We start from the raw sequence: 26,725 nt of genomic DNA, 5'->3' as shown, positions 1-26,725 counted from the left end.
AAACGAGTTGAATTGGTTTGGCTTTGTCTGAGGGGTTTTTTTGCCAGGATGTGTATGTAAGCACTCATGCCCTTATAGCACAGCTTCTAACCACTGCCACTTGACACTAGCACAGCGATATTGTGCCAGATCAATTAAACGCTTCCTAGGGCCATTGTATCAGTAAATGAAGAGTGAATTTATTTCACCCCCGCCTCAGTCGCTCTCTTGTCTGAGCCTTGGCCCCACCTCCCCTCATGCCGCTTTCCCTCTCCTCGCAGTGCTCTGGGAAAGCAAGTGCAGGTACCCCTCCCTTGCTTTATTTAAATTCGCTTCCTTCTGCCCTGCTTCTGGCCCAGGGAAGCGCATGGGTGAGGCAGGTGGCTCAGCCGCCAGCCTGGCCAGCCCTGCTGCTCCCGGAGGCGGGCGGGAGCGGCCGCTCGCGCTGCATCCCGGTATTCCTGCCGAGTGCCCTGTCCGCGCCCGGAGCCGCCTGCCCCGCGCGGGCGGATCGCCTCCATCGCACCGGCCGCGTTTGGTATGCACGGACCCTGCCGAAGCCGCGCAGGAGGCTGCTGCTCTATGCAGGCGGCTGGGCGGCTGCCGCTGCCCCCCCGCGCCCAGCCCAGCCCAGCCCATCCTAACCCAGCTCATCCTAACCCAGCCCAGCCGAGCCCAGTCTCTGCCCTGCGGCATCGCGGGCGGGACGCGCCGAGCGTGGGATGCCCGCGCCCCGGAGGGCGGCTTCCGCGGTAGGCGCTGTCAGCTCTGCGGCGGATCTCCCGCTGGGATTTGCGGACAGTCATGAACCAGACCGAGGCACCCCGGCCACTCAACTGGACCATCCGGAAGCTGTGCCATGCCGCCTTTCTCCCCTCTGTCAGACTCCTTAAGGTACGGTGGGAGCCCGCTTTGCGTTCGAGAGCCGGTGTCTGCCGCTGAGCACCTGCCTGGAGGGCTGCGGTCGCTGTTGCTGGAAAGTTAATTTAGAAATAGTCCCAACTATTACTATTAATTACCTTGCCTGCTGCCTTTAAAACCCCTTGTGAGTACCTGAAGGTACCAATATTGTGCATCTGTGTTCTGTTCAGTGTGTGTGTTTGCCCATAAAGGTCTGTGAAAGGGGTAAAAAAGGAAATAAGGGACGGTGCATATCCTCTCTGCTTCAGTTTGCTTTGTCTTATCAAGCTGTGAACTTCTAGGGATGAAGAAGGTGTCTGTTTCTAAGGCGTGTTCCTTTGTGAGCAGTCCTCTGTGAGTAGTATCTGTTCTTTGGGTTACCAAGCCTCTAGGCAGTACCTGAAGATCCAGTACCTCCCTGACCAACTTGTAAGTGGAACTATATGTGGGTGGAAAAAAATTATCTTGGTTTGCTAAAAGCTGTACATGGGAATAGGATCAGTTAAAGACTGGCAGTGCAGACAGCATCAGTGAAACTTTCTGATTTTTTAAAAAAATTATTTAAACTAACTGTCACAGCTTTGAAGGTGCTTTTAGAAGTGTTTTAAAATGCGCTTTCCTGGGAAATAATTATTTTCTGTTTGAAAAGTGATTTGGGATTATATAATGTGGAGGGCTCTTATTCTCAGCATGCAAAGTGCCATTACTACCATGTGCCCCACTGAAGCCGTTTTAGAGGTATTTGTAGCTGGAAAACAAAACCTCTTGAATCAACTTTTTGGTGAAAAATAGGTTAGTTAAACTGAAAAAATAGGTTGCATTAACCTGAAAAGTCTTCTTTATTCTTGGAACATCTTAACTGGATTGTACAATGAAATTTTAAACAATATACTAATTTCCCTGTAGGCTTTGTTTTATAAAATGTTTTATTCATTATAATATTTATCTCATTTTATCACAGTGTGTGGTAGTTTGGCTTTGAAATCAACGTGCAGCCAGGTAAAGCATGGCTAGTCTGACAGTGTATTAAATAGTAATGCTTGATATAACCGTTTGATTTTGTGTGAGTAGCTTGGAAATTAGGTCAGTTCTTACTACTGCAACATGCTTGAGCAGTAGTGTAGCATATGACATTGCACTTAGCAGACATATGTTGTATGTATAATTTTTGTCTACATGATTCACAAGTGACTATGCTGTGTATCCTAGCAGGTAGTTTTCACATCCCCATGGGAAGGGGCTACAGTTGAAAAATATTTCTATTTCCAAACCAGATGTATGGCTCCTGGGGGGGGTAAATTGTGAGCATCTCCAAAGAACAAAAGAAAGATAAAACTTCTTAGGTTTCTAAAATATCAAAACATAAGTCACAGAGAACAAATCAGAAAGCGGTGTTGATTGTTTTTTAAAGGCTTTCCCCCCCAGCCCCAGAAGTACTCATAAGAATATGAAACTCCACAAGTCCCATGTTTTAAGAACAGCATAATTTTGGTGAGGTGTCAGGACTCGGATGTGGGGAGTTTTACTGTCATTCTTAATACCAGTGGATCAGGGCTGAGGGGGTGTAGTCTGCAGCATTTCTTCTTTGGCAGACGAATGTTGCCCTATGTATATGGTTTCTCTTCATTGCTTATTAAGGATGAATGTTGTGATTCATTATTAAAAGAGCTGACTAAAAAGGATTTTTGAAGCTACAGCTGTAACCCGTTAGGGAAAGATAGTGACTGGACCCTGCAGAGTTAAAAAGAGCAGGGAAAATCACCAGAGATAAGCAAGCTCTGCACAGAGGGTGTGCGAGGTGTGGGAAAGACCACAGCAAAGAAGGTGGAACTCTGGTTCCTCTCTCAGCTCATGAGCAGTGCTTGTTGACTGCAGAGGGAAATGCATACATCAGCAGCATCTTCAAGGCTCCCCCAAAAATGCTTTAATTTTTGTTCCTTCTCTTTTTCTTTTATTATTTAATGTGTTTAAAGCAAATGACTGACATAAGAACAGGGGCCCATTGTCTAAATTCCATCAGCCAACCTGAGGAAATTCTCCTGTCATCAAGGAAAGAGTGTAATAACAGTAGCATTAAATTACTCGAGGAGTAGTATAAATATTTTACTACATACAAAATTTTTTTTCCTATTTCATGTTTTTCTTTCCAAAATAAAGAAGAAACTTTTTTTTCTTTTTCTAAATGAAAGGCGCTCCTCTAAATCCAAAAACATTGGAAAGGCAAGTGCAATAATCTAAGCTAATTTTTTAATTGCTCAGTTTCCAATTCGATTAAGTGGTTTTAAGGGCTAAAGCAATATTATTTCTAAGCAGATGTTCACTAGACTCTTTTCTATACAGCTTTTCTCTGCAGACAATGCTCTCAATAACAAAATAAACTTTCCTCACAATGACCATTTTGGGGAATACACCTTTCATGGGGGGCACTGGCACTGTGCCAGAGTCAATCCATGACACCAAAGCCTCATATGTTATGGCACATTTTTATTATGATGTGCCTTGTCCATCATTGTTAAACTCTATTTCAATGTACACTGTAAATTTAGTTACAGTAAGAAAATGTAAAGCACTATTTTGTCTTTTTAATTTCTGTACTTATTTTAGTCTACAAGAACAAAACGAAATGACCATTAAGTTACAAGATAAGCTTTTTTCTAAACTTGTAAGAATGAGAGATAGCAGAGATTTCCTCTTCTACACACACAAAAATTCATTGTGACATTACCTGGACCTTCCTAATAAAGGGAACTTTTCAATTATTTCCATGTCTTTCAATGAAAAGTTTAAAGTTCTTATCCTGTGGATACAATTTAAAATGTAGCATCACTGCTTTCATAGTGATGGATATAAATGAACACTGAAATCAAGAACTTCATGAAGGCAAGGCTTTTTGTGTTGCCCTGCAATTACTGTTTTGTAAATAGGTACTGAAAGGGAGTTATTCAGCAGGTAGGTTAAGCACTTGTTCCACCCTGTTGAAATGGACGAGCAATGCTCTGTTGCATCAACTGGTGTTGGATAGAACTCTGGCCACAGTGGTCTCATTTAATTTAGATAAGCTAGATCTGTAGATGCGTCCAGTTTTGCTCCCTTGGCTTTTTTTTCCAGGCATGTATTCTGTTCTAGCCCGCTTCACTAATACCCTCATGTTTAGGTGTAGTAGTGTAATCCTGTTTTCTCAGTTTTTCATTTTCTGGCAGGCGCATAGAGTTCTAGGAGCTGTACCTCCAATACAGCACTAGGAGCTGAAACAATTTATTGGAGAAGTTTTTTACTGCTTGTGTCATCGGCTCATCTTCCACTGCTCCCATTTTTTTCCTCTAATGACTTACTTCCTGTAGCACATTCGATGCTGGTATTTTTCAGTTGTTTCAATATGCTTAAAACATGCTAACACACTGCCTAATGCCTTCCTGTCTGATATAAGGACTAAGAAGTGCTTTGAGCACATATGCAGAGAGGGTGGCTTTGTGCAGAACTGTTGTTCTCCTGGGATAATCAGGTTAGTTTTAAAAAACCCAGACATTTTAGAACAATGTTCTGAGTTCTTAAAAAATGAATGAATGAATGAATGAATGAATGAATGAATGAATGTCATCATGATAAAGACTTCACTCAGAGGGCATTGTGCCCTAGGAGAGGCTGCAGATGTTGTACTTCTGCTTGAAACAGATATAATACTTGCCATGCAATCAAGAAATGAGCAATATGCTCAAGAAAAATAAATAAATAAATAAGCTGAGAGTAGAAGAGGTCTGAATAAAAAAAGGTCAGCAATGTGCAGTAAGTTTTAACACCACAGAATTATAGATGTGCATGTGTAGAAATACTGTACGAAATATCTGAAAAGTAACAGACTGCACACCCTTTTTTTTCTTATAAGTACAGTACATTTTTTCATAATTAATCTGACTTGCATGTCAACTATTAGGCTTGTAAGGCAGGAACTTTGGAAGGACCAGAGGAAAGGAAACAGAGTAAATTAAAAGAAACACTGGGGGAAATGTTTTGGCTATTCTTCCCCAACATAGCTTGGCAAAAATGCCACCTTAGCTCTGCCAAATAAATAAGATTTACCTGACCTGGGTAGTAGTCTATGCTAGCTCCTGAACTGGTGGAAGATTAAAGAGATCAGACACTACATTTCTTACCAGATGAAAAACTAATTCTTGTTTTTATTAATTATTTTTATTTAATTGCCCTACCAAGAATGCACAAGGTAACCCAAGACAAAATTAAAAACATGAAAAATAGCTCATTGGAATGAGACATAGTGTCTTTTGAATGTGACAGTACATAGATAAAAAATTTTGACTGAGCAGATGCATGTAAATAAAAAGGGTGGACAATATTTCTACTGCTACAGCTAGTTTGGTTATGACCATAAAGAAGTTGTCTACACGAATAAAGGCTGGGAAATACCAGGCAGGCTTTATTCAGGTACATCGTGAAATACCACACTGTTCAATGGCTTACATGAATTAAAATTGAACTGCTATTTGATTACCAAATATAATTTTATTTCAGGATAATTTAAAAAAAATCTGATTTGGCAAATTGGATGAAGAATATTGCTTCTTCAGAATGGTGGTGGAATGAAGTATGTTTTTAAATAAACAGTAAATGTTTATATTTCTGAAACCCCTACTGTGAGAAAAAAGTGATTGTAAGAGAGAAGAAAGTTGCATATTTTGGAGGTAATTTTATTTCTCAAATGGATTTAGGAAATTAAAAAAAAATGGCTATTGGACTGATAGAACAGTCCTGTCTTACAGGAGAAATACGTTTGATAAAGCATTAAAAAAATCCACATTTCAATGTGGATTTGGGTGCAATAATCATGAGAGGGTCTTCAAAAAGAGAATCATAAGTTTTTTATGTTACTTTACTAACTATCAGTGAGAAAATGGGCAAAAAATTTAAAAACAAAGGCAGTCAAAATGCTAAGATCTTTTTACTCTTTGCTACTCTTTTGATATCCAGTTTGCACTGTCTTCTAACTTATGCTTAATAAATAAGAATTCTGATTATTATCTTAGTTAATTTACATACCCACGCTTCAAACTGAAAAAAAAAAGGGATAGGGCAGGTTTGCTAAGTCTTGATTGAAAATTCGAGATTATTGAAACAGATCCTAATGCATACAGTTATAATTACTGAGGTGGTATACCAGATGTTTTTAAAACTAGTATGTGCAATACCAACAGTAAAATTAGGGTAGTAGTTTACCTGTGTCTGCACTCAGCTTACTGAGTTAAATCGTAATAATGAATGAGCCAACACTATGCATCCCTCAGGAGGATTTGATGCATTTGGGGAAGCCCTTAAAATCAGACTGACGCACAAGCATGTCAGTATGGCAATCTTTTTATAAATTCCCTGATAGAAAAACTAGTCACACCTCTGTGTATGGTAGGATGCTGTGTATGGTGTGAAACACAGATGAGTTCAATGCATGCATGTAAGTTTTATTTAGGAAAAAATTATTTGATAATCTTCTGTTTTCTCATCAGAAAGAACACAGTTGTGTCTATCACCTTTGTAATACATGTTGCATATTTCTGATTTTGATTCACAGGTTTTCTGGGGTGTATTATTTGTCCTTAGAAGCACAAAAGCCATGTTTCCAGCAAAGATAAAGCTTGAGCATTCCATCTGTGCTCTGCTTCTTATGCCATCAGTTCCACCATTTAAGGATGGCAGGAAAGAGACCTGGGGTTAAGGCATTGCTGTGTCTTTGTCGTCTCCCACTTTAATGTAAAAACTTCATTTTACACCCCAAATCAGGGGAGCAATGGTTGTTGCAATGTAGCTTTACAGCACCTTTGCATAGTGTGCTTGCATTGCTCTGCTCAGCTGTCCGCTGTGCCTCTGGTACTTCACATTCTATAACTGAGTAATGGCAGAACGGTGGTGACATTTCACAGCTGAGGCTGAAGAACTGATAATATGCCTTTTGGAGGCTGCACATTCTCAAAAACTGCTTATTTCTCGAAGTCATGCTTCTCATCAGCATAAGCTGAGCTGATCCCTTTAATGTGGTACCAGGGCATGTTCATGTGTAAGGGTTTTCTGACAGATTATGCCAGTTCATTTCTTCTGAAAGGAAATGACACGTGGAAGTTGATAAATTTTTTTTCCATTTTATATAAAGTACTCTGTGGTTAATTCTTTGGTGCAGTGTACATTTTTTAATGTGTTACAGGGTGAATCAGAGCTTGTTTGCTGTTTGCCTTATTGACTGAATCTTTTCCATGAGCATGACTTGGGTTGACGACCACTGACTTGGAAGTGATGTAGCATTAAAATAGTTTCCACAACAGGGGATGGATTCCCAATTAAGAAAAAATAGAGTGAGGGATAAAAACAAAGAGTGTTGTGGCAGAAGTCATGTTTCCATGGAAAAACCTACATGTAAGAGGTAGGCATATCAGTGCCATTTTGATGCAGAGGCTGTAATTTACTAATGTCATTTAAAGGGAAAAATAGTTTTTATTTTCAAGTTGAAAAGGGGTCTGCAAATGCAAATTTTCTTATTTTAAACCAGAAAATTTTAAGGAATAAAATCAAAATATTTTTCTTTCTAGGTATGTCACTACCATGTGAGTGCTTTAAAAAAAAAAAAAAAAAAAAAAAAAAAGAAGTGATAGAAAAGATAATGTTAAATTTTCAGTCTTAATGCAGCAGCTATTGTAGAAACATTCTTAGCTGTTTAAAATATGGATTCTGCAACTGTACGGGTTTTTATCCTCACTGTACGGGTTTTTATCCTCCTGCACCTCAATATTATTCTCAGTGTTTTCCCTTAACCTAGCTTTCATTAGTGACTCTACCTTCATCTTAAGTACTGCTGTGAAGTTTTGGCTTCCTCTGTGCACGTGGCCAATGGGTTACAGTGACAAAGATGGGGTATCAGAGAAGTACTCTAGGATTTTACTTTTTTTTTTTTTTTCTGCACACAGAAGGTTTTGGTTTGATCTTTGCTTCTCATAAGGTTCAGCCTTTTCAGACTTGGGTACTTACTAAAGGTGGCAAATGGCGCCATTTCCCACTGGCCTGTAATTGGTAATATGTGAAACATTGCATTTAACTTGCTTATCAGAAAGCAGATTCAAGATTCCTAATTTGTGACTGTGTAAGAGATGATTTAAAGTAATTTCCAGAGAAATAAAAAAAAATGAAAAGAAGTATTTTTGATGTATATTAATAGAATAGAAGAAAAACGAGCACTAGTTCTGAGCACAGTATTGTTTTAAAATAATTTTAAAATGCTAATAAGTGTAGAAATCATACAATCAAGGGATTACAGGTACAATGTGTTAGAAGAATCTTGTCCTGAGAGCATAAGATTTTCCTTATGTTTGGGAGGGTGCCATGTGAAAAATTCAGGGCACAAGACCATAAAGTGAAGCTGAGTGGTTTTATTCCACCTGAATTGCTAACAAGACTATGCTACAGTGCAAAAAGGAATGCCCTTGGGTCTCCCTGGAAATTTATGTCAAAGCTGGTAATAAAGCATGAAATAAAATCACTTCATCGAAAATATCTTTGATCCCCCAAATAATATAATGACATGAAACAGTTTGATAAAGCGCTTTTAACAGTGTCAAGGAAGTTACTGAAGAAAATATTGGCACTCTATTATGTAATTAGAACAACCACCAGGCTGACTTTTCATTAGTAAGGAGGTGATTGAGTGAAACACTTTTTTTCATTTACCTTTTTCTTCACCTGTTGCTTGTAAATGAAGACAGGAATGACAAAAAATTAGTAAACCATCATAATTAAGAATTTAGGGAGGATCCATTATTTTGTTTCAGAAGGATTTTTATTTTTAACTTACTGATGTATTGAACTGGTGAGGCATGTTGCCACTGGGTCTGTTGCAATGAAATATCACAGCTATTTTGCAGTGCAATGGCTGGATGTTCATCTTTGCATATAGCTTAAAAGAGAGACCAAAACAACTGAATAGATTAATTGCAGGGTGACCTGAGGACAATTAAGACTGACTTTCCTGTGATTGTATGTAGTGTTTTCTTAGTGTTCTGAATAGCAGAAGGATTTTCCAAATACATTCCTATTCAACTTTTGTGTTCAGTACTTCAAATTATTAGGTAGTGTCTTACTTAGGAGATGAACACGTTTGATGAATGTTTTTTCTGGCTGCAGATTGTGCACTCTTACATTAAAACTCTGAATATCTGCACAACCCCGACATAATATTACATCTTTTCTCAGTTTTTTCTCCCTACATTTCTGCCTACCTCTTTGCTGGCCCTTTTCCTGCACTGCATTACTCAAAGAAGTTTTCAGATATTTATCTTAGCCTGTGCTCACAGAAGCAGTAGCAGTGCCAGGTTATGATGCCAATAATGGTGACAACAAAATTGCTACATGCAATCCAGCTTGACTGAGCCAGCCAAGGAAGAGGTCAGCTCTCTCTGGCTGAAGGATGGGTAAATCAGGTATCAAGATGGCCCAAAATGCTTGTTAGACAAGCAGAGCAGTAGTTAAGGGTATCCCTGTGGGTTTGGATGTGATGGTTTTAATTTTGTGCTGTCCTTGATACTGCTGGCTGCAAAGTAATACTTCTTGGAAGCCATGTACTTTTTTAAATTATTCAGTTCAAATTCAAAATTGTCTTAAATAAGAATATGGTGCCAATTTTTTAGAGGTCCTACACTTACCTTCTTCTATGAGACCAGGATAAATTGAGATATGTGTGAAAAGAGACATGATTAATCTACTCTGTCGCCAGAACTGCTTCAACATGCATGATTTCTCACAGGTGATTTTCTAAGTTCCTAAAGCCATAACCCACACAGGCAATCTTTTCAGTGACCCTATCTATATATCTGAGGCATCTGCCTGGATCTTTCTTGCTGCACTTAAAATCTATGATTTCCTGTTTTGTCCACTATGAGCAGAGGGGACAGATGTGGCAACTTTTCCTGCTGAAAAATTCTTGTGCAGTGTTTGGAAATTGGCTAGTTTAATAAGTCCATGACATATGGTTCTTTGTTATCTTCCAATAAAGATTATTAGATTACTTATTCCACTACATCCTCCACAGAAGTAAGACTGAGAGTCCCTTGCTGCTCATATTTTTCCCTCTTCCTCTAGATGTCAGGTATCTTACTGAAAAGACCAGCATGGCTATGTGAGACTCCTGCTCAGCCTTCCATTCTATTCCTAGCTCCATAAACTGGGGAAGGTATCACAACCCTCCTTCATTTCTGAAGAGACTTAATAACACTTCTGTTGAATTGCCTACAACATTTTTCTAATTTAACTGACTTTACAAGAATGTGAGTTGACTAAAATCTTTGACTTCAGGCAGAGTTTTGCAGGAGCTCAGTCCCTTTCTATTTGCATAGCAGAAATACTCCTGTTTCTTTGTGTAGCAATAAAACCAATGCTTTCTAATGCCCGCATTAGCAAATAAATTTTAAAACTCATTGTGGGGGACAATCACGGTCCTTATTAAGACACTGAATTTCAAGAACGTGTGCTATCTTTATTATATACAAATAAGGAAAGTTAACATTTATGTGCATTTCTCTGGAATAAAAAGGTGACTTTAAGCCTTCTAACACAATTGGAGGGGAGTGGGGGCAGAATACAAAAATGTTTTCAGAAATATCCCAGTGGGAAATTAAATGTGATCATGTTATTTATCTTGATACATGCTGTTACTTAAGAATAATTTAAAGATAAAAATCTGATCTATCAGATTATATCCTGTGCAGTTCCTTACTAATGGTAACTGTGGGAGCTTTAGCTTATTCAGGATGGGAATAGTAAATTGCTCAGAGGGGCTTTTTCCTCTTAGAATCTGATAACTGCTATTACTAACATATAAAATCTGAGGATGAGGTTATTTTCTTTTTGTTACTTTTATTTCCTATGTAGTGGAAATTTTCTATCTTATTTAACATTCAAAAATTCTTTACTAAGACATACCATGATAAAATGGATGTCTGTGGAGTTAGAGCAAATGACAAGAACTACTTTTCACTCAATATTTTTGTCTGACACAGATGGGAACACAATAGGAAGTCTTCAAGCAAGTACTGAAATGAGAAAATAGTTTGCACAATATTTCCTGAAAAATTGAGCATCTCAGCACCATGAGATATGTTAGCACAGTTATGTTTCCATTAATTCATTTCCAACTCATCTGAAATCCAGTTGTGTCAATGGAGACACAACCATTTTTTGATGGTGTGACCCTTATTTGCCAGATAGCAGAGCTTGAAGCTTGAAGAGGGAACAGTTCAATAGTCCAGGATATGTATAAAACACATTATGTTATTTTGGTTCATAACTGACTTTCTGGCAGGTTTTCTCTGCTACAAATGCTTGGATGGACAACCAATGCTGCAATTTTTTTCCATATCAAATCTCATGCACACTTCTCTAAAAATAAATAAGGAAGGCAAACAGCTGAATCAAATTACTTAATATTATTAACTAAACATGAGCATCTGCAAAGAAACATGTGGAATATTTATTAACTAAATTGATCAGAAGCATAATGTAGAAAAAATTGCTTTCAAATTTTCTTTGAGCCAAAAAGTATGTGTTCACTATCCATGGCAATTCCAGCCCTTGGTTGCATTGATGTAATCAGAAAATTAGATTTTATCATATTAAAACCACATTAATGGTGGAATGTTGGCTCCTGGTGCTTTGGAAATGCATAGTAGGGCCTACTCCTTCAGCTTGTTTTGTGGAATGCAATGCTTCCACATCTAGTTATTGATAACTAGATTCTTTGTGACAGTCATCCCAAGCCCAATTCTACTGTTAGCACATGGTAGTAAATGCTCTTTTGAAACTCAGAGGTTATTTCATGTCAGGAAGGATTTCTCTCCCGTGGTGGTTTAAGCTTGGCTGATGTGGCTGTTGACTCTAGTCCACACTTTCTTCCTTGGCCTTGGACAAAACAAGGTTAATACTGCAACTCAATCTGAGCTCAGACGGTATGTGTCTCTTCTCCCATTGCATCTCTACCATAATGCTGTTGAACGCCATGGGCGTGTATGAATCGTCTAGAAAATATGTCTGCCAGTCCCAGTTTGGAAGCATGTATTGTGTATCATCATGAGTAAGGCTACCATTAATATCCTCAAAGTTGCTTTGTAGTGCCTTATTTTTGTGTGCTTGGAATTTATATTCCTTGAATGTAGACTGATTTTGCAGAAACTGCTGAGTCAACATATTCTGGAAGTAAAAATTCAAATTAGCAATAACCTGTTACTCTGTTTCTTAAAGCTGAAGAAATTGAAATGGATAAAATGAGGAACTGTATGGGTCTGTACAATCAGTCTGTATCAAAACCATTCCACTAAAATTTCAGCTCTTTTTTGGTTTCCTGTTGTTTGCTTCCACAATGCAATAGGCTGTGCTTCTGAATTTTTCCTTTGATACGTTTCTCAGAAACTCAAATCAACTGTCATTAAAACACTTGTTTCCTGCTGTGAGGACTTTCAGCTTTTCACTGGGAGACCACAGGCAACAAAATACAACACACTTGTTTCAATGTTAATTAAAAAAAAAAAAAACAAAAAACAAACAAAAAAACCCCAAGTAATTTCAATAAGGGATGAGATACTGATAACTCTTTGTGTAGCTGATATGTGATCTGAATACTCTGTGAATATATAAATGCTAAAACACATTATGCTTAAAGCTGTGATTATTAATATATCCCAACTTTTTGGATCGCATACATATTAGCAGATCTCTGTTTGTACTACTTAGGTTTTTTTAATTTCATTCACAGAAATGGGTTATTTAAAAATAAAAAAAAAATTGAAGTAGGTCGACAACAGAAATATTGACAAGACTTTATAAACCAAATAAAGCAGATGAAAATAAAAAAGTTAAAATTAAATACATTTCTTTGGATTATATGTACAAAATAAAAGACAAATACATTTTAGAATGTTGTATTACTAATATCAGTTTGTTGCAGGAAGTTTATCTAATCAAGTTAATTCTTTCACTAGCTGCTGTTTGCTGTCTGCTTCCCGATCTCATTCTAGGGAGAGCAGATTAATAATTCCTGATTGGAGCTAAAATTAGTTAGCTCATCCATGTGTACTTGGAATAATAAAATTACAGAATGTCTGGAATTGGTAGGGACCTATAGAGATTGTAGGACTATTCACTCCAAAACTCTTGGTCCTCACAGAACTTTTAAAACTAAATGGTATGACTTAATCTGTTGAACTTTGACAGATTTGGTGCCCTGACTGCTTCCCTGTGGAGCATGATGTGACCAACCACCCTCTGGGTGAAGGACCTATTCCTATTGTCCAACCTGTACTTCCTCTGTGGAAGCTTCAATCCCCTTCCTTGTGTCCTATCACTATTTACCAGAGAGAAGAGATCAGCTGTTCTTCCTCTGCTGCCCTCTTGGAGGTAGCTGTAGGCTGTAACGGGGTCACCCCTCAGCCCCTCTTCTTCAACCTGAACAAACCAAGTAACTTCAACTACTCTTTCTCAGTCTTGTCTTCAGGGAACTTGCCAGATCTCTTGCTGTGGGGGTGCTCTCCACCCTCTCATCCTCACTTTGTATGTACAACCAAGATAATACTTTCTCAGATGCAGAATCCTGCACTTGGTCTTGTTCAATTTAACATGATTGCCCAGCTCTCTGGTCTGTCCAGAGCTCTCTCTAAGGCCTCTGTATCCTCAAGGGACTTAACAGTTCATCCTAGTTTAGTATGGTAGACAAAATGACTGAATTTACATTCAGTCTGCTGCATCTAGACCATTTATACAAACATTAAAAGATTACCTGACTTCCCATTTGCTATTTTACTTTCAATACTTGAAATAGTGGTGGAAACGAGTTCATGGTGAATTGAATTGCAAATTTGAAGAGGAGGCAACAGCATGCTGTTTCAGCAAAGTTGCATCCTGCACTCTGTTAGGGCTGTGGTCAGCAGGTGTCAAGGGAGGTGATGGAATCTAAAAGATTCTATTATTCTACGATACTGTGAAGTAATGCCATCTCTCTATTTGTGAGAACTTATCTGAGTGCTGGGTCCAGTTCTCGGGTCCCCGGAAGAGGAGGCATACGGACTATCTGAAGTTGAGTCTGATGGAGATCACTAAACTTGTCAGGGAGTTTCACACGACATGCAAAAAAGCACTTAGTTTGTTCAACTATAAGAAAGGAAGGTAGAGGGGAAATAATATTTCTGCCTTTATATATCTAGAAGGAGGGTCCAGAGGAGATAAAGCCAGAGTTTTTTCCAGGATGCTGAGGGTCAGGACAAGAATAATGGAAATGAGTTGTTATCACAAGCGTGGGTAAGAACTGAAAGTTCTGTGGACCAGAGCAGCCTGATATAACTGGAGATATCTTGCAATTTGTGCCTTCCTGATTTGATTTTTCACTCAAACTTTTTTAAGTTTTCAAAATGGAGCAAAGGCTGTTAATCTTCAAAGAAAATGTTCTGGTGTCTGTTCTGTTTTAAAATGTGGACAAAAATATATTTTTAAACACTTAAGTAGTGCAGAAGAGTACTGTAACTGTGAGGCTGTTATCATAGAAGCTTATTGAATTCAGGAATTGTCAGAAGAATCTTCTGAAGTTATCCTCAGTGCTTGGTGGCAGCAGATACATCAAGGGGAAAAGGTGACAAACTTTGTATGTATTCTGTAGATGTGAAGCAGAGTGGTTTCTAGGTACACATTACATTGCAGTTATGTTCTAGAGTAGTTTTTGCAGTAATGGCTTTGCAGCTGAGTGTCTCACAAATTTGTTGGGATGGCTGATTGTATCATGATTGAAGAAACTGATTTGCAGCAACCAGTAGCTTTCACAAAGTTCAGACAGCTGCTGTGTCTCTGACTCTTACACATGCTGGCAGTTGAGCTAGCAATTTTTATGAGCCTCATGCTGTCAAGCTGTTTGTTTTCTGTGACCTACTTAATTTAAGTTTGAATATTTACTTGTTTTGCACAGCAATGCACAGTGAGGCTATCCATCATTTCTTTGGCAGGGCTTCTTTAGATTCTTCATGAGTTGAGTCTAAGGCACCACTCACAGCTATGGCAGAAGCATCCCTGAGGATCCTGAGGCAGGGTTTTATCTTCAGGCTCCATCTATCTCCTTCCCAGAGAGAAGCACAAGGATCCTTATTGTCAGTTAACCACGAGGTTGTGCTGCTGCAGTCGTGGCAACAAGGGTGCTAGGAAAATGGTATGGAGGATGATGAAGAGCAGAGGCTCTGGGACCTCATGTGTTTTAGATCTCCTTTGGGTGTTTCTGCTGCCTGTCACAGAGGCAGTGGTTGATGTTGGTTGATGTGGAACACAGCTGGATGGAAACTGAAAGGCTGCAAAGCTCTGAGAGGCAGCTCTGGCAGAGGCCTCAAGCTTGGGTCAGATTGTCCCCAGTCACCTCAGTATCAATGGCCTCATTCCAGCCCTGAGCTGTGATGGGCTCGCTAGCCCACATTAGTTTACACAGTCAGCTTCAGGGTAGTGACTGGGGCAATCAGAGCTCAAGGCCTTGGATAAATCCTTGCATGGGGATGCAAAAGTGATCAGATTTATTTATTGTTTATTTGGAGGTAGGAGGAACAGAGCACCAAGGGGAGCTTTGGAAGGCTTTCTAGTCTCACTTGAATCATTCTGAATGGTAAAAGAACTTTAAGCACTCAAGGAATCTGAATGGTACATCAGTTCCCTGCTATCTTTCCTATTTTCTTTAGATGGACAGTTTAAACAACTTTATTTCTACATATTTGTACATATTGTACATTTACACTAGGTTATAGCATACTTTGTGGAATAAAACTATTTTAAAACCTGAACTCTGTTTTCTTTAGTCTTCAATGAAGGAAAATATACAGGAGAAATTTTTTTATGCACTCCTTGAAGAGTGCACTGATATGACCAAATTTTCAGGGTACTACTAAGCAGCCATTAGACTGTTTCCTTCTCAAAAATCTGCACAATGTTTGATGCATTAATCAAGGTATTAATATGGAAAATAGAAGCAAAAGTGTTTCTAGTGAAATTAGGTGTGAAATTAGGAATTCAATATTTTTGTTCACTTTCTACCTCACTGTTGTTTTTTCAAAGGAAAACATGAATGATACCTCTCTGAAAAGCTGAGGAATTATGCCTTCAGTATTGACACTGGTAACCATACCCATCAATTGCCATTTGTAGTGCAGGCTTTATTTTTTATTTCTTGGTGTTACCTATTCATCATCTGAAGTAGCTTTCTTTTAAACCTGCTATGCATTAGTAAACCAGTGCTGTGGAAGTGTCACTCGGCTCCAAATGCGTTGAATGTATGCGCATTATACATCTTCTTGTAGATTGTGCCTCATGGCTCTTTAGAATGATTGTGGGTACAATCTGAAAGAGGGCATAGAGTGGAGGAGATCACAGGTATAGTTATCAACCCTGTCTTGTAAGGATATGTGAAATAAAATCTGTGTCCGCTAAAGGTCTGTTTGTTCAGTGCAGGGAACAAAAAATCTTCGGAAGTCTCTGACTTACTAATAGCTCTGTACTGAGATACTGAAACTCAGACCTCCTGACCCAAGATGGTTTCAAATGCTCTGGAAGAATTATCTTCCTTCCATTTTCCCACCAACTGGTCAAAGACTGCTTCCTCTTTCTTCTTCTCTCCTTGAAAGATGCACTAGGTGCCTAAGTGAAAGCAAAGTATCAACTCACAGTTGCTTTCTCTGAAAGATCTTGGAGGATCCTCTCTGAAGTACTGAGGTAGTGACACCTTCATTTTTCCCAAAGCTAGAATCTCACTTTCGAAGCGTGGAAGTTTAATCCCCGTTAAGGTTATACAATTCTATCCATCTAAATGAGATACGAGTTATTCACCAATTACTCACCAGGCCTTGAGCATTGATGGTGCTTTGAGCTCTGCTTTTTCTTCCCTTTAGCACATGGCAAAGGGTTTTGTGAAGATCTGTGTTAGTTTAACACAGACTGCTTTCTAGTGGGTGTAGGGGAAGCCACAGAGACGGTTTCTGAGAGAAGCTCCTCAAAGCTTCTACTGTGTCCAGCAGAGCCAATCCGTGAAGGCTCTGGTGATGGACATGTTGCTGGCCCAATTAGAGAAGTTGGTAATGCCTCTGTGATGGCATATTTAAGCAGAATAAAGAGTGTGTGCATGCTATTTTTCCAAGGGGTGTGGAGACACGGGGGCTGGGGCTGTTCTGGCATCAGAAGCAGCCATGCAGCTGGCACTGGGGGTGGCTGGGGCCACAGCTTGCAGTGAACTCTGCCGGCTTAACTTCTGCTGGCCAGCCGTGCTGCAGGCAGAAGGGCAGAGGCGGCAGCAGCGGCTTCTCCTTTTTGGCGCCCCACATGAAGAGAGGTGCGGAATGGTGCCAGCACCGCGGCAGCCGGCACAGCCCATGACAACAGTGAGGGGCATCATGAGCAATTCCCCGGCACAGAGCCCAGACGAGATCAACCTTTCAGCACTGCAAAACCCCATGAGAACTTTTCAATTGACAGAACTTGAGAACAAACAAACCTACAGACAACAATTTTTTTCTGAGTCAGAGAAAAGGAAAAGGTGAAGACATATGAAGGAAGCAACATGGCAACATTAAGGTCAGTGAAAGGAGGGAGGAAGAGGAGGTGCTCCAAACATTGGAGCTGAAATTCTTCTACAAACAATGGTGAGGACTGTAATACAGCAGTTTTCTTGTAATTCACAAAGTGCATGGCTGGATGCAGAGATGCACTTGCAGCCCATGAGAAAAAGTGCTCATGCTGGAGCAGGTGCATGCTGAAAAGCTGTAGTGTAGTAGAAAACGTGAACAGAGAGAGAAGACCCTTCCTTCCAGAAATAGAAAAAGACAACCCTTGCTTCCAAAGTAGAGCACTTTATACTTAAAAGTATAAAGTTCACTTTTTAAAGTTCACTCCGTGAGCTAAAATGACCCACAACATCTAGTTTGGGAAGACTGTTTGGCCCAGGAGAGGGACTCATGTTACAGCAGGTTGGGTGGGACTGCTGCTCTTGAAAATTAGAACCATGCTGCAAAAGTTGCAGAGAGAACTGTCTCCCGTGGGAAGGACCCCATGGCACAGCAGAAGAGACTCCTCTCCCAAAGCAAACTGAAGATTTCAAATGAAAAACTGACCAAAACTCCCACATGCTGTCTCCCTCTGCTGTCCGTGGGAAGGGAGGAGGGGCTGGAGGGAGGAAAAATATGTTCTAAAGGTTTATTTCAGTTCTCATTATCCTCTTTTGATTCTGTTAATAGTTTTTCTTTATACCATTTAAATTTGAGCCTATTTTGCCCTTATATGGTTACTTCCCAATCCTCATCTCAGCTCATGGGCCATTTGGTTTTTCTTTCCCCTTTCTCTGCTCAACTGTAGCAGAGGAGAATGAGTGAATGGTTTATTGTGGGTGCCTGGCTTTTAGCCAATGTCAAACCACGACAAGATTGGAATTGTTTTAACTAAAAATAATTGAGAGAAACATGATCTACTGAAGGTTAGATCCTATGATTTTGGATTGGCTTTGAATTACTTAAATATAAGAGGAACAGATACAATTTTTCTTCTTAAAATATTTTGTCAACAGGAGATGGAAATAAAAACTCATTGCATTGAATTAGGTTTACTCTGTATTTGGATATAAAGCGAGAGAAATATTATCTTTCTTAGTAAATATATGGTCTGTTGTGTGATAAAGTATATCAGCTGTGATACAATTCAAATTTTTAAAAAATCCTTGGATTCTTAATTAACTTCATGTTTGGATCATTCATCATGACTAAATATGATGTACTCAGTCATTATTCCCATTTCCAATTGTTGTTTAAGAAATATCGTATTCACCTCAATATTTTATAAACCTGTATTTGGGTTTGTACTGAGGAAAAGTAGTGGGAACCTAGGGGAGTAGCTTCTCAGTTTGTGATGCTTTCACATTGTATGAGCCAACTAATTTGAGATTGATTAATTGCCTGAGACAGAATTCAGGGGAGGAAGGTAGGCAGCATTAATGATTCAAATGTAATTCTACAAGTTGTGAGTCGGTGAACTGAACCAGTACTTCAATATAGTGTTAGATGGACTATGTAGGTTTTTCTGATGGAACATATAAATACAAGGTTGAGCTCATTCATGCAATCACTAAGACCCCACAGTTGTGTCTCAGGCAAATACACTTTTTGGCACATTACCTATGTAATTTGGAGTGAGTAAATATTTCTCAGCTTTCAAGTATCTGCATTTCACTGATAAGAAAGTTTACCTAATCACCTGCATATTTCAGCCCAGACCTAATGCTTTGTTGTGACAGAATGCATGGTTCACACAAATACAAACAATTTTTCTTTTTTCAGATTTTTATTTATTTTTTGAAATGTTAATAGGGAAAGGTGATAAACATAAGTTATTCTTTCCAAGGCCATGCAGAATAAAGATTCAAATAAAATACTATGTAAGTATATATAAGTATATTAATACTAATGACATGTCTTTAGCTAAAAAAATTAATTTTCAGATACAACTACTTTAGATTTTTTTAAAATGTGAAAATTAGCTGCATAATTATAAGCCTTCATTAAACTAAAATTTTTATCAGAATGCAAGAGCTATTCAGCTACAAATAATAATCTGCATGCTCTTAATCCTTGCAGCAATCACACAAAAATACATATATCTGAGATTAATAAAACAACATGCCATTTTTATCACACTCAGTATCTGCACTGAAACAAACAAAAGATAGAAACAAAATGAGCTTAAGGTAAACACTAATTTTGTTTTAATAGTGTAATTGCTGCAATCAGATGCCCATTAAAGGAAGAAGAATTAAGAAAAAATGTCACCCTGTTCAGAATGACTTTTTGTTAGGAAATTGTTATATCTCATCAAGAAATGGGATAATAACCTGTTATTGAATATTTGCCCTTTCAACCATCCTCCAAGTCCTGAGTCCTGATTTCACTGAGGTACATGTACAGCCAGCATAGACGCCTAACTTATTAGAAAACATGCATCGTTTGCAGTTGCAATCTTGGCTGATTTTGACTCTTGTGGTATGATGTCATCTTATTGTAATTTATAGTCCTTACTGTTTTCCTGACTGGAAAATGGCAAAACAGAAATTAGGCCCATAATTCTGCCTCTATCCTTCCACAGAATTTTGATTACCTCTACCTATGGCACAAACATTTTGCTGTTGTGCTCAGATATGAACACATAAAATTAATTAGGTTAGAGAAGTGAATGGTTACTTAAGAATAAAGTCCATGGGCAGTTTCAGGGCTAACACCATAATAAGGTGGGGTTTTTGGTTTGTAGTTTTTTTGTTTTGGTTGGTTTTCTTTTTTTTTTTTTTTAATAGATAATGTACTCCATAACCTGATATATTAATTGTTTTTCTTTGGGCCTTATACATAACACAAGTTGTCACATACTCAGTTGTCTGAACTTTCATAAGGTAAAGTCATGTAGATGTGTTTTTTCCTTATATTTGTTCTTAATATATTGTTGTGGAGATGAAGCTGTCTTTTTTCAGAATGGTATTGCTAGTCTGATGCATTTGTGTGGTATCTTCAGAAGTCAATGGATATGGCAAATTTCAGATTCTATGGAATTCTACTCCAGATCCTACAGAGATGATGAGAAGGTGCTTATACAGAATACGCTGAGGTCACACTCAAATAGTGCTAATATTTCAGTTTCTATGTCTGGATTAGACAAGGATTCATTAGATGTAGTCTTATTTTGTAGAATTTATTTGATCTACTTTTGTGTACTTATCTGCAAATAATTTATGACCAACCAAAAAAAATACTTTGAGCCACTAGTGAAAATCTTTTCTCTCACAAATCTGCTATGTGTTATTTTACAGGAAACATGTGATGGAAATGTGGTATTTTAGTGGACTTACGAACATTCTTATCCTTTTGTTGCTTTAAAGTATATTTAACATTGAGTTCACTGCGGTTGTGATTGTTGCTTGGGTGAAACTAGTGAGGACAAGGCAGCTTCATTTTTTTTATGACAAGAAACTCTGTTTTTGAGAGTAATGCAGTCTTTTCTCTTCCCTTTTCATAGAATCATAGAATTGTTAAGGGTGGAAAAGACTTTTAAGATCATCAAGTCCAGCTACCAACCCAGCACCATCACAATGTTCAACAGTAGATCATATCCTCAAGTGCCATATCCCCAAAGTTTTTGAGCACTTCCAGGATGATGACTCCACCACTTATATATAATCTAAACCTCTCCTGGTAGAAGTTGAAGCCATTTCTTGTCCTGTCACTTGTAACCTTGGAGAAGAGACCTAAACTCACAGCAAAATCATTTCAGGTAGTTGTAAAGAGTGATAAGTCCCTTCCCTCCACCCCCCCTCTTTTCTCCAGGCTAAATACCCCCACTTCCCTCAGCCACTCCTCACAGGACTTGTGCTGCAGACCCTTCACCAGCTCTGCTGCCCTTGTCTGGACTTGGTCAGTGTCTTTCTTGCTGCGAGGGGCCCAAAACTGCACACAGGGCTCGAGGTGTGGCCTCACCAGCGCTGAGCAAGGGGGACACTCGCTGCCCTGGTCCTGTTGGTGACACTGTTGCTGACACAGGCCAGGATACCACTGCCTTTCTGGCCACCTGGGCACTGCTGGCTCATGTTCAGCTGCTGTCAGCAGCACCCCCAGGTCCTTTTCCACTGGGCAGCTTTCCAGCCACTCTGCCCCAGTTCTGTAGCACTGCATGGGGTTGTTGTGACCCTAGGACAGGACCCAGCACTTCACCTGATTGGAACTCTTACATCTGGCCTCAACCCATTGATCCAGCCTGTCCAGATCCCTCTGTAGAGCCTTTCTACCCTCGAGCAGATGAACGCTAGGACTCAATTTCCTGTCATCTGCAAACTTGCTTCATCAGGGTGCACTCGTTGCCTTGTCCAGTCCCCTCATCAGCAAGGATGCTAAACAAAGCTAGCCCCAGTACTGAGCCCTGGGAAACACCAACCTGGAGAATATTTGAATACCTAGTCCAAATACAGTGTTACTGATCTCAGCTGGTCTGTAGGCCTTTGGTTACTCTTGCACTTTAGGTGTTGGGATCTGTGCTTCTGCTCAGATCTGGTGGCTGATTGCTGTTCTGGAGGCTGACAGTTATTCCAGTTCATTGGCATGCACACAGCATATGAAGATACAGTTGACTTCTTTGTATCACCTTATGGAGTATCATGAGATATTGCTTGAAGAAACCTATTTTTGTTTTATTATCTTACCTAAAACCCTACAATGTGATGATTTATAACAGCCATCGACAGTTGACTTCTGCCTTCATTTTAAGAATGCAAATCGCTGCAAATCCATACATTTCCTTTATACAGAACATTTGCTTTTTTGTGGAATGGTTTACTCTTATAGATCATCTTTTCCAGCTGAGTGATTTGTCTTTTCAGGTTACATGTACTTTGTTGCACATTCCTAGTTTGCATTTTTTTCCTGTAAGCCCTGTAAATTAGGCATTCCTGCTTATCTACTCTGCAACATGAGATTTATAAGGCTGATTTTTTGTCTTTGCCATGACATCATGCTTTATTTACAATAGAAATGTAGAAAGATATTTCTTCAGATCATATTTTTTCTGTGAAACTTATGTTTTTTGTCTTTGATTTCCATATATTCAGATTTGATTATAAAGGCAGCATTAGGTTGTCTTATGGACATACATTGTATGATGAGCTGCCATATTTAAATAGAAAATATTTGTTGCTTCTTCTACATATGAAGTGTGTGTTCTGTTTATATTTTATGGCCTTTTGTCTTCGTTTAGAATGGGAGGAAATTCAGGGAAGTGACGTAAAGTTTTTTGTGTAACTGATAGTCTGCTGAACCACTGAGAAGTTGGACCCACCTCTGTGAAACAAGGACAAAGCATTTTATCTATATGTCTCTGCAACAGATCAACAGGCTATTTTCTGCAAGAATAAAAGGGGAAATAACAGGAAGAGATTTTGGAAAATGGCAGGATTTAGTTCAAAGCCCAGGGCTTTGAACCTCCCTCCTTACCCAATACTCAGCACTGGAATACTCTAGGAATTACTGCATTTCTTGAGCCTTTACATTCTTCTGGTTGTGCACAATATCCATTAGATTACCACCAGCAGCAATAATATTCAACCAAATACATTCTTTACATGTCTGATTTTGTAAATGAATTATATTCCAATGGGTGTGTACATAATTGATTAAGAAAATATTTTGTGATCCTTGCCTGAAAATGTTTTAATGATGTGGTTTGATTTGGGGCTTTTGTACTCCTTAGCTTTCTTCTTGAGCAGAAGTAGTCAAAAATTATGTTGATGGAGTCAGTAAACACAGTTCTATTATTACCCTTATTTTTTTCATTGTGTCAGTACAACTCATCAGTCCTTGCTTAAGTTTTGATCTGACTTTTAAATACTTCTGGAAACATAAACCCTGGTAGGCCATGCTGTTCACTGTCTCACATCAGTTTTACACAGCTAGCAAGTCAAAACCACTTGATATTGTTTGTATACAGTGCAGCTTCATAATAAATAGATTTAATCAGCTTAAAACCAGGGAAGTTTTCTTCCTTCATCTGTTTTTATTTATTTTGAGTACAGAAGGTGGACACATACCTCTATATACAAATCAATTGTGCAGTTTACCTATCTGTAAGTTCTGTATCGGTAAATATTTAAATGCAATTCATCCTCTACATGTTTATCAGTAGTGAAAGTGTCATTACAAAGACTGGATAAGCAATCAAGTCCAGATGCTTCTCTCTCTCTTTAAATCATCTTAAATTGTGGCCAGCAGGAGGATCAACAGCAGTGCTCATATAGACAAGTAAGCATATGGCAAGACGTTAAGATATCATGAACACAAATAATTGTTTCAAAGAGAGAGAAGTAGAATGACTAGGTGTATCTACAACAATGCCTTTATTTCTTCATGGCTTGCAATGATTATTGTTTTCTTTTGGATAGGAGTTTTTACCTTTGAAACTATTCCTTTCTTTCTCTTCTATTCTCAGTAAATGTTTTGGTGTAAAAAACCTAAAAAGACTGTTCACTAAATCCATGTGAATTTGCACAAGCCGTTTACAAATACAGATCCATGTTTTTTCACTGTATTGCTGTGGCTTTTTTTATTCCTGTGTCCCTTCACACGGCTTTTTATCTTCCTGTGCCCCTTTCGAAAAAATGTAGCCTAAGGGCCTTAGAGCCCCTACAGAAAGATGAAAGTGGAGTTTTTATGCTGACAGGGTGGAGAAATTACACCATAGCCTAGTGCTAGAAAATACATACAAGGAGATCAGTTCCTCTCCTGTGTCCATGAGTGAACTACATAACTAGGAAGTATGAGAATGCAGGCACAGTTTTCTGCCTAATGTTAGAAAAATGAGATTTCTGTTGGTCTTGATTACCTGGTAGGGAAGATGATGGCCACTGGTAAATGCTGCTTCTTTCTTTTATTTGCCCCCAATCTCCCCCCACTATCCCTAGAAAGGAGCATTAGGATCCTTCCTTACTCCATTTCTGTCCTTGAAGAGTGAAGGGAGACATCTGTCTAAAAACACAGGAAGTACTGGGCAAGAGAGGGAGTGACTAAGGTCACTCTTGTAGTGCATACACAGGAGTGCCACAAACCTGAATACTTTGGGAATTCTGTAAGTTTTGAAGGCTTTGGTTTGTAGGCAGGCATCCAAATGCACTTTGGCATGCTAGGTGATTTTTACAAACATTGTGATGTTGTAAAAATGCATGAAAATTACAACTCAACAGGATGTTGTGATGGGCATTGTACAAACATAATATATGAATGAGCCCAAAATTATTGCAGTGAAAGGGCCAAGAAAGAAACAGAGGGATGCAGAAATTGGGTGTTTGTATAACCCATACTCCAAGCTGTAACACACAGAGCAGTATAGCTGAAACCCTGCTGCTTTCCTTACTTGTTTAAAGAGCTGGTGATTTCTGGTTCTCCAGGGAAGCTTTAAACTGTATGTGGTTACTGTGAAACTAGGTACTGTCTACAGAAATGATTCACTTGAAAGTACCATTGCAGAGGTTGATCTCAAAATAATAGCATCGTGCATTCATTTTAATATAATACAATACTTAAACTATATTTAATGCTCACTGTATTATTACTGGTCCAACTTTAAGTTGTTGCTGTTATTACACTGCTACATTTTGTTGAAATACTTATTAATATATGAATTAAAACATTTTGTTTATTATCTCATATGTCCAGTGATGCTATCTTTCTGTATTTCAAATCCTCTGAGTATGAACTTACAAAGAAGCTCTTAATCTTGGTGGTCTGGAAGTGAATTTGTCCTCATCCACAGGATAATAATAATTTAAGGATCTTTGCCACATGATTTGACTGACTTCTTTTCAGAATATAGATTTTTAATAGTGAGCTAACCTTTGTTGTAACTATGGTGTGTCTATGGACTGTAGAAAAAAGAAAAATGTTTTCAGAACAGTCTACTATTTTAACTTGTTTGGTCTCTGCCCCTCCAGTCTTCCCTGGTGAAAGCTTTTTTTCTTTGAATCCTGTCAGACTTCAGTTAATGTTGGTGTTTATGGGAGTTAGACATCATGTGAATACTCTTTTTGATAAGAAAGTGTAAGGTCTTTTCTATTGTCATTTTCCAAAAGTAAAGATGCACTTGTAAGTGCATGAGGAAGTTACAGAAGTGCTGGATGCCAGAAGAAAGACTCATGCCTCAGGGAGGATATCATCTGGGAGTAAAATAGTGGTGTTTTTCACCTACTGGAAGCTGGAATATTATTGCGTGTCTTTTCTGAGGAGAAAAAAAAAATTGTAATATCTTCAAGTCTTTATGAATTTGTAGCAATGACTTTGAAAAGTAGCTACATTGATAGAGTGGAGAGGTGTTATCCCTGAGTTTCACTGAATTACCTCATTCATATATATATATATATATATATATACACACACACACATAATATCTGAATATCATCTTAGCAAATAACTAGAAATTAAGATTTCAAGATTATTTGTTTTGAGTGTGCAGAATGTGTAGAACAGGATTTAAGATACAGTTTAAGTGAGGGATACTTAAAGTGTACTGAAATTATGATTATTTTTTTTCATTCAATAGGTAGTTAATGGCCCAATTTCTAGTAATAATTTCTTTGAGATCAAACATAGGCTAGAACAGTTTTGCTAGCTCTAAGCTAAGGAAATCTCTGCAAAACATCTGTATTCATACAACCAATATCTCCTTAAAAGGTAATCCATGTCTTTCTGAATTTACAGTAGTCCTTAACCAAAAATCATCATGTTGCCTCCCCACCAGTAGGGGAGTACTGTTGCTAGTATTTCTTTACATCTATTGAGTTGCTTAGATCTCATTTATGTTTATAATAAACCAGACAGGAAATAGTTATTCTTCATGTGAGTGTGCTATGCAGAAACAAAGGAGCATGAAAGTGGCATAATGTACCCATATCAAACACAGCAAGTAGATATGCTTCAAGCATAGCTTCAAATACAGCAAGCAGCAAAGCCCTCAGAATATCAGCATTGTCCCCAAAAAATATTGTCAGTGAGTTAAAATCACTGGGAATCTCTGCAACAGACTGAAGAGAGTCTTCAGAGTTGGTAGAACCCTAATTTTTGCTTTCCTACACTGGAATGCTGCTGGCTTCACCAGATACAAGAAGCAAGATAAAACAAAGTGAAAGCACTTTCATCCTTCTGAGGGTTTTTCTCCATTGTCATTGCTCTAGTTAAATAATAAAACACAGTACTCTATTCTCAGAGTGGGAAAGTCTGGGTCATGGAGACACATT

At 38.5% G+C, this 26,725-nt stretch overlaps 1 protein-coding gene across 1 annotated transcript in view; it reads left to right on the top strand.

The window, feature by feature from the left end:
- Positions 1-765: 765 nt before the first annotated feature.
- The window catches only part of TRPM3 (transient receptor potential cation channel subfamily M member 3), a 255,883-nt gene continuing 229,923 nt past the window's right edge, over positions 766-26,725 (top strand). The window contains exon 1 of the mRNA XM_041458427.1: positions 766-873. Coding sequence (XP_041314361.1) covers positions 784-873 — 90 coding nt within the window. The 5' untranslated portion in view covers positions 766-783. The remainder of the gene's footprint in view (positions 874-26,725) is intronic.

This window comes from Pyrgilauda ruficollis, unplaced genomic scaffold (genome assembly GCF_017590135.1).
Source record: "Pyrgilauda ruficollis isolate IOZ18807 unplaced genomic scaffold, ASM1759013v1 scaffold128, whole genome shotgun sequence".
Lineage (NCBI taxonomy): Eukaryota > Metazoa > Chordata > Aves > Passeriformes > Passeridae > Pyrgilauda > Pyrgilauda ruficollis.
The sequence above is the reverse complement of the archived record's forward strand: the minus strand, read 5'-3'. Positions and strand labels throughout refer to the sequence as shown.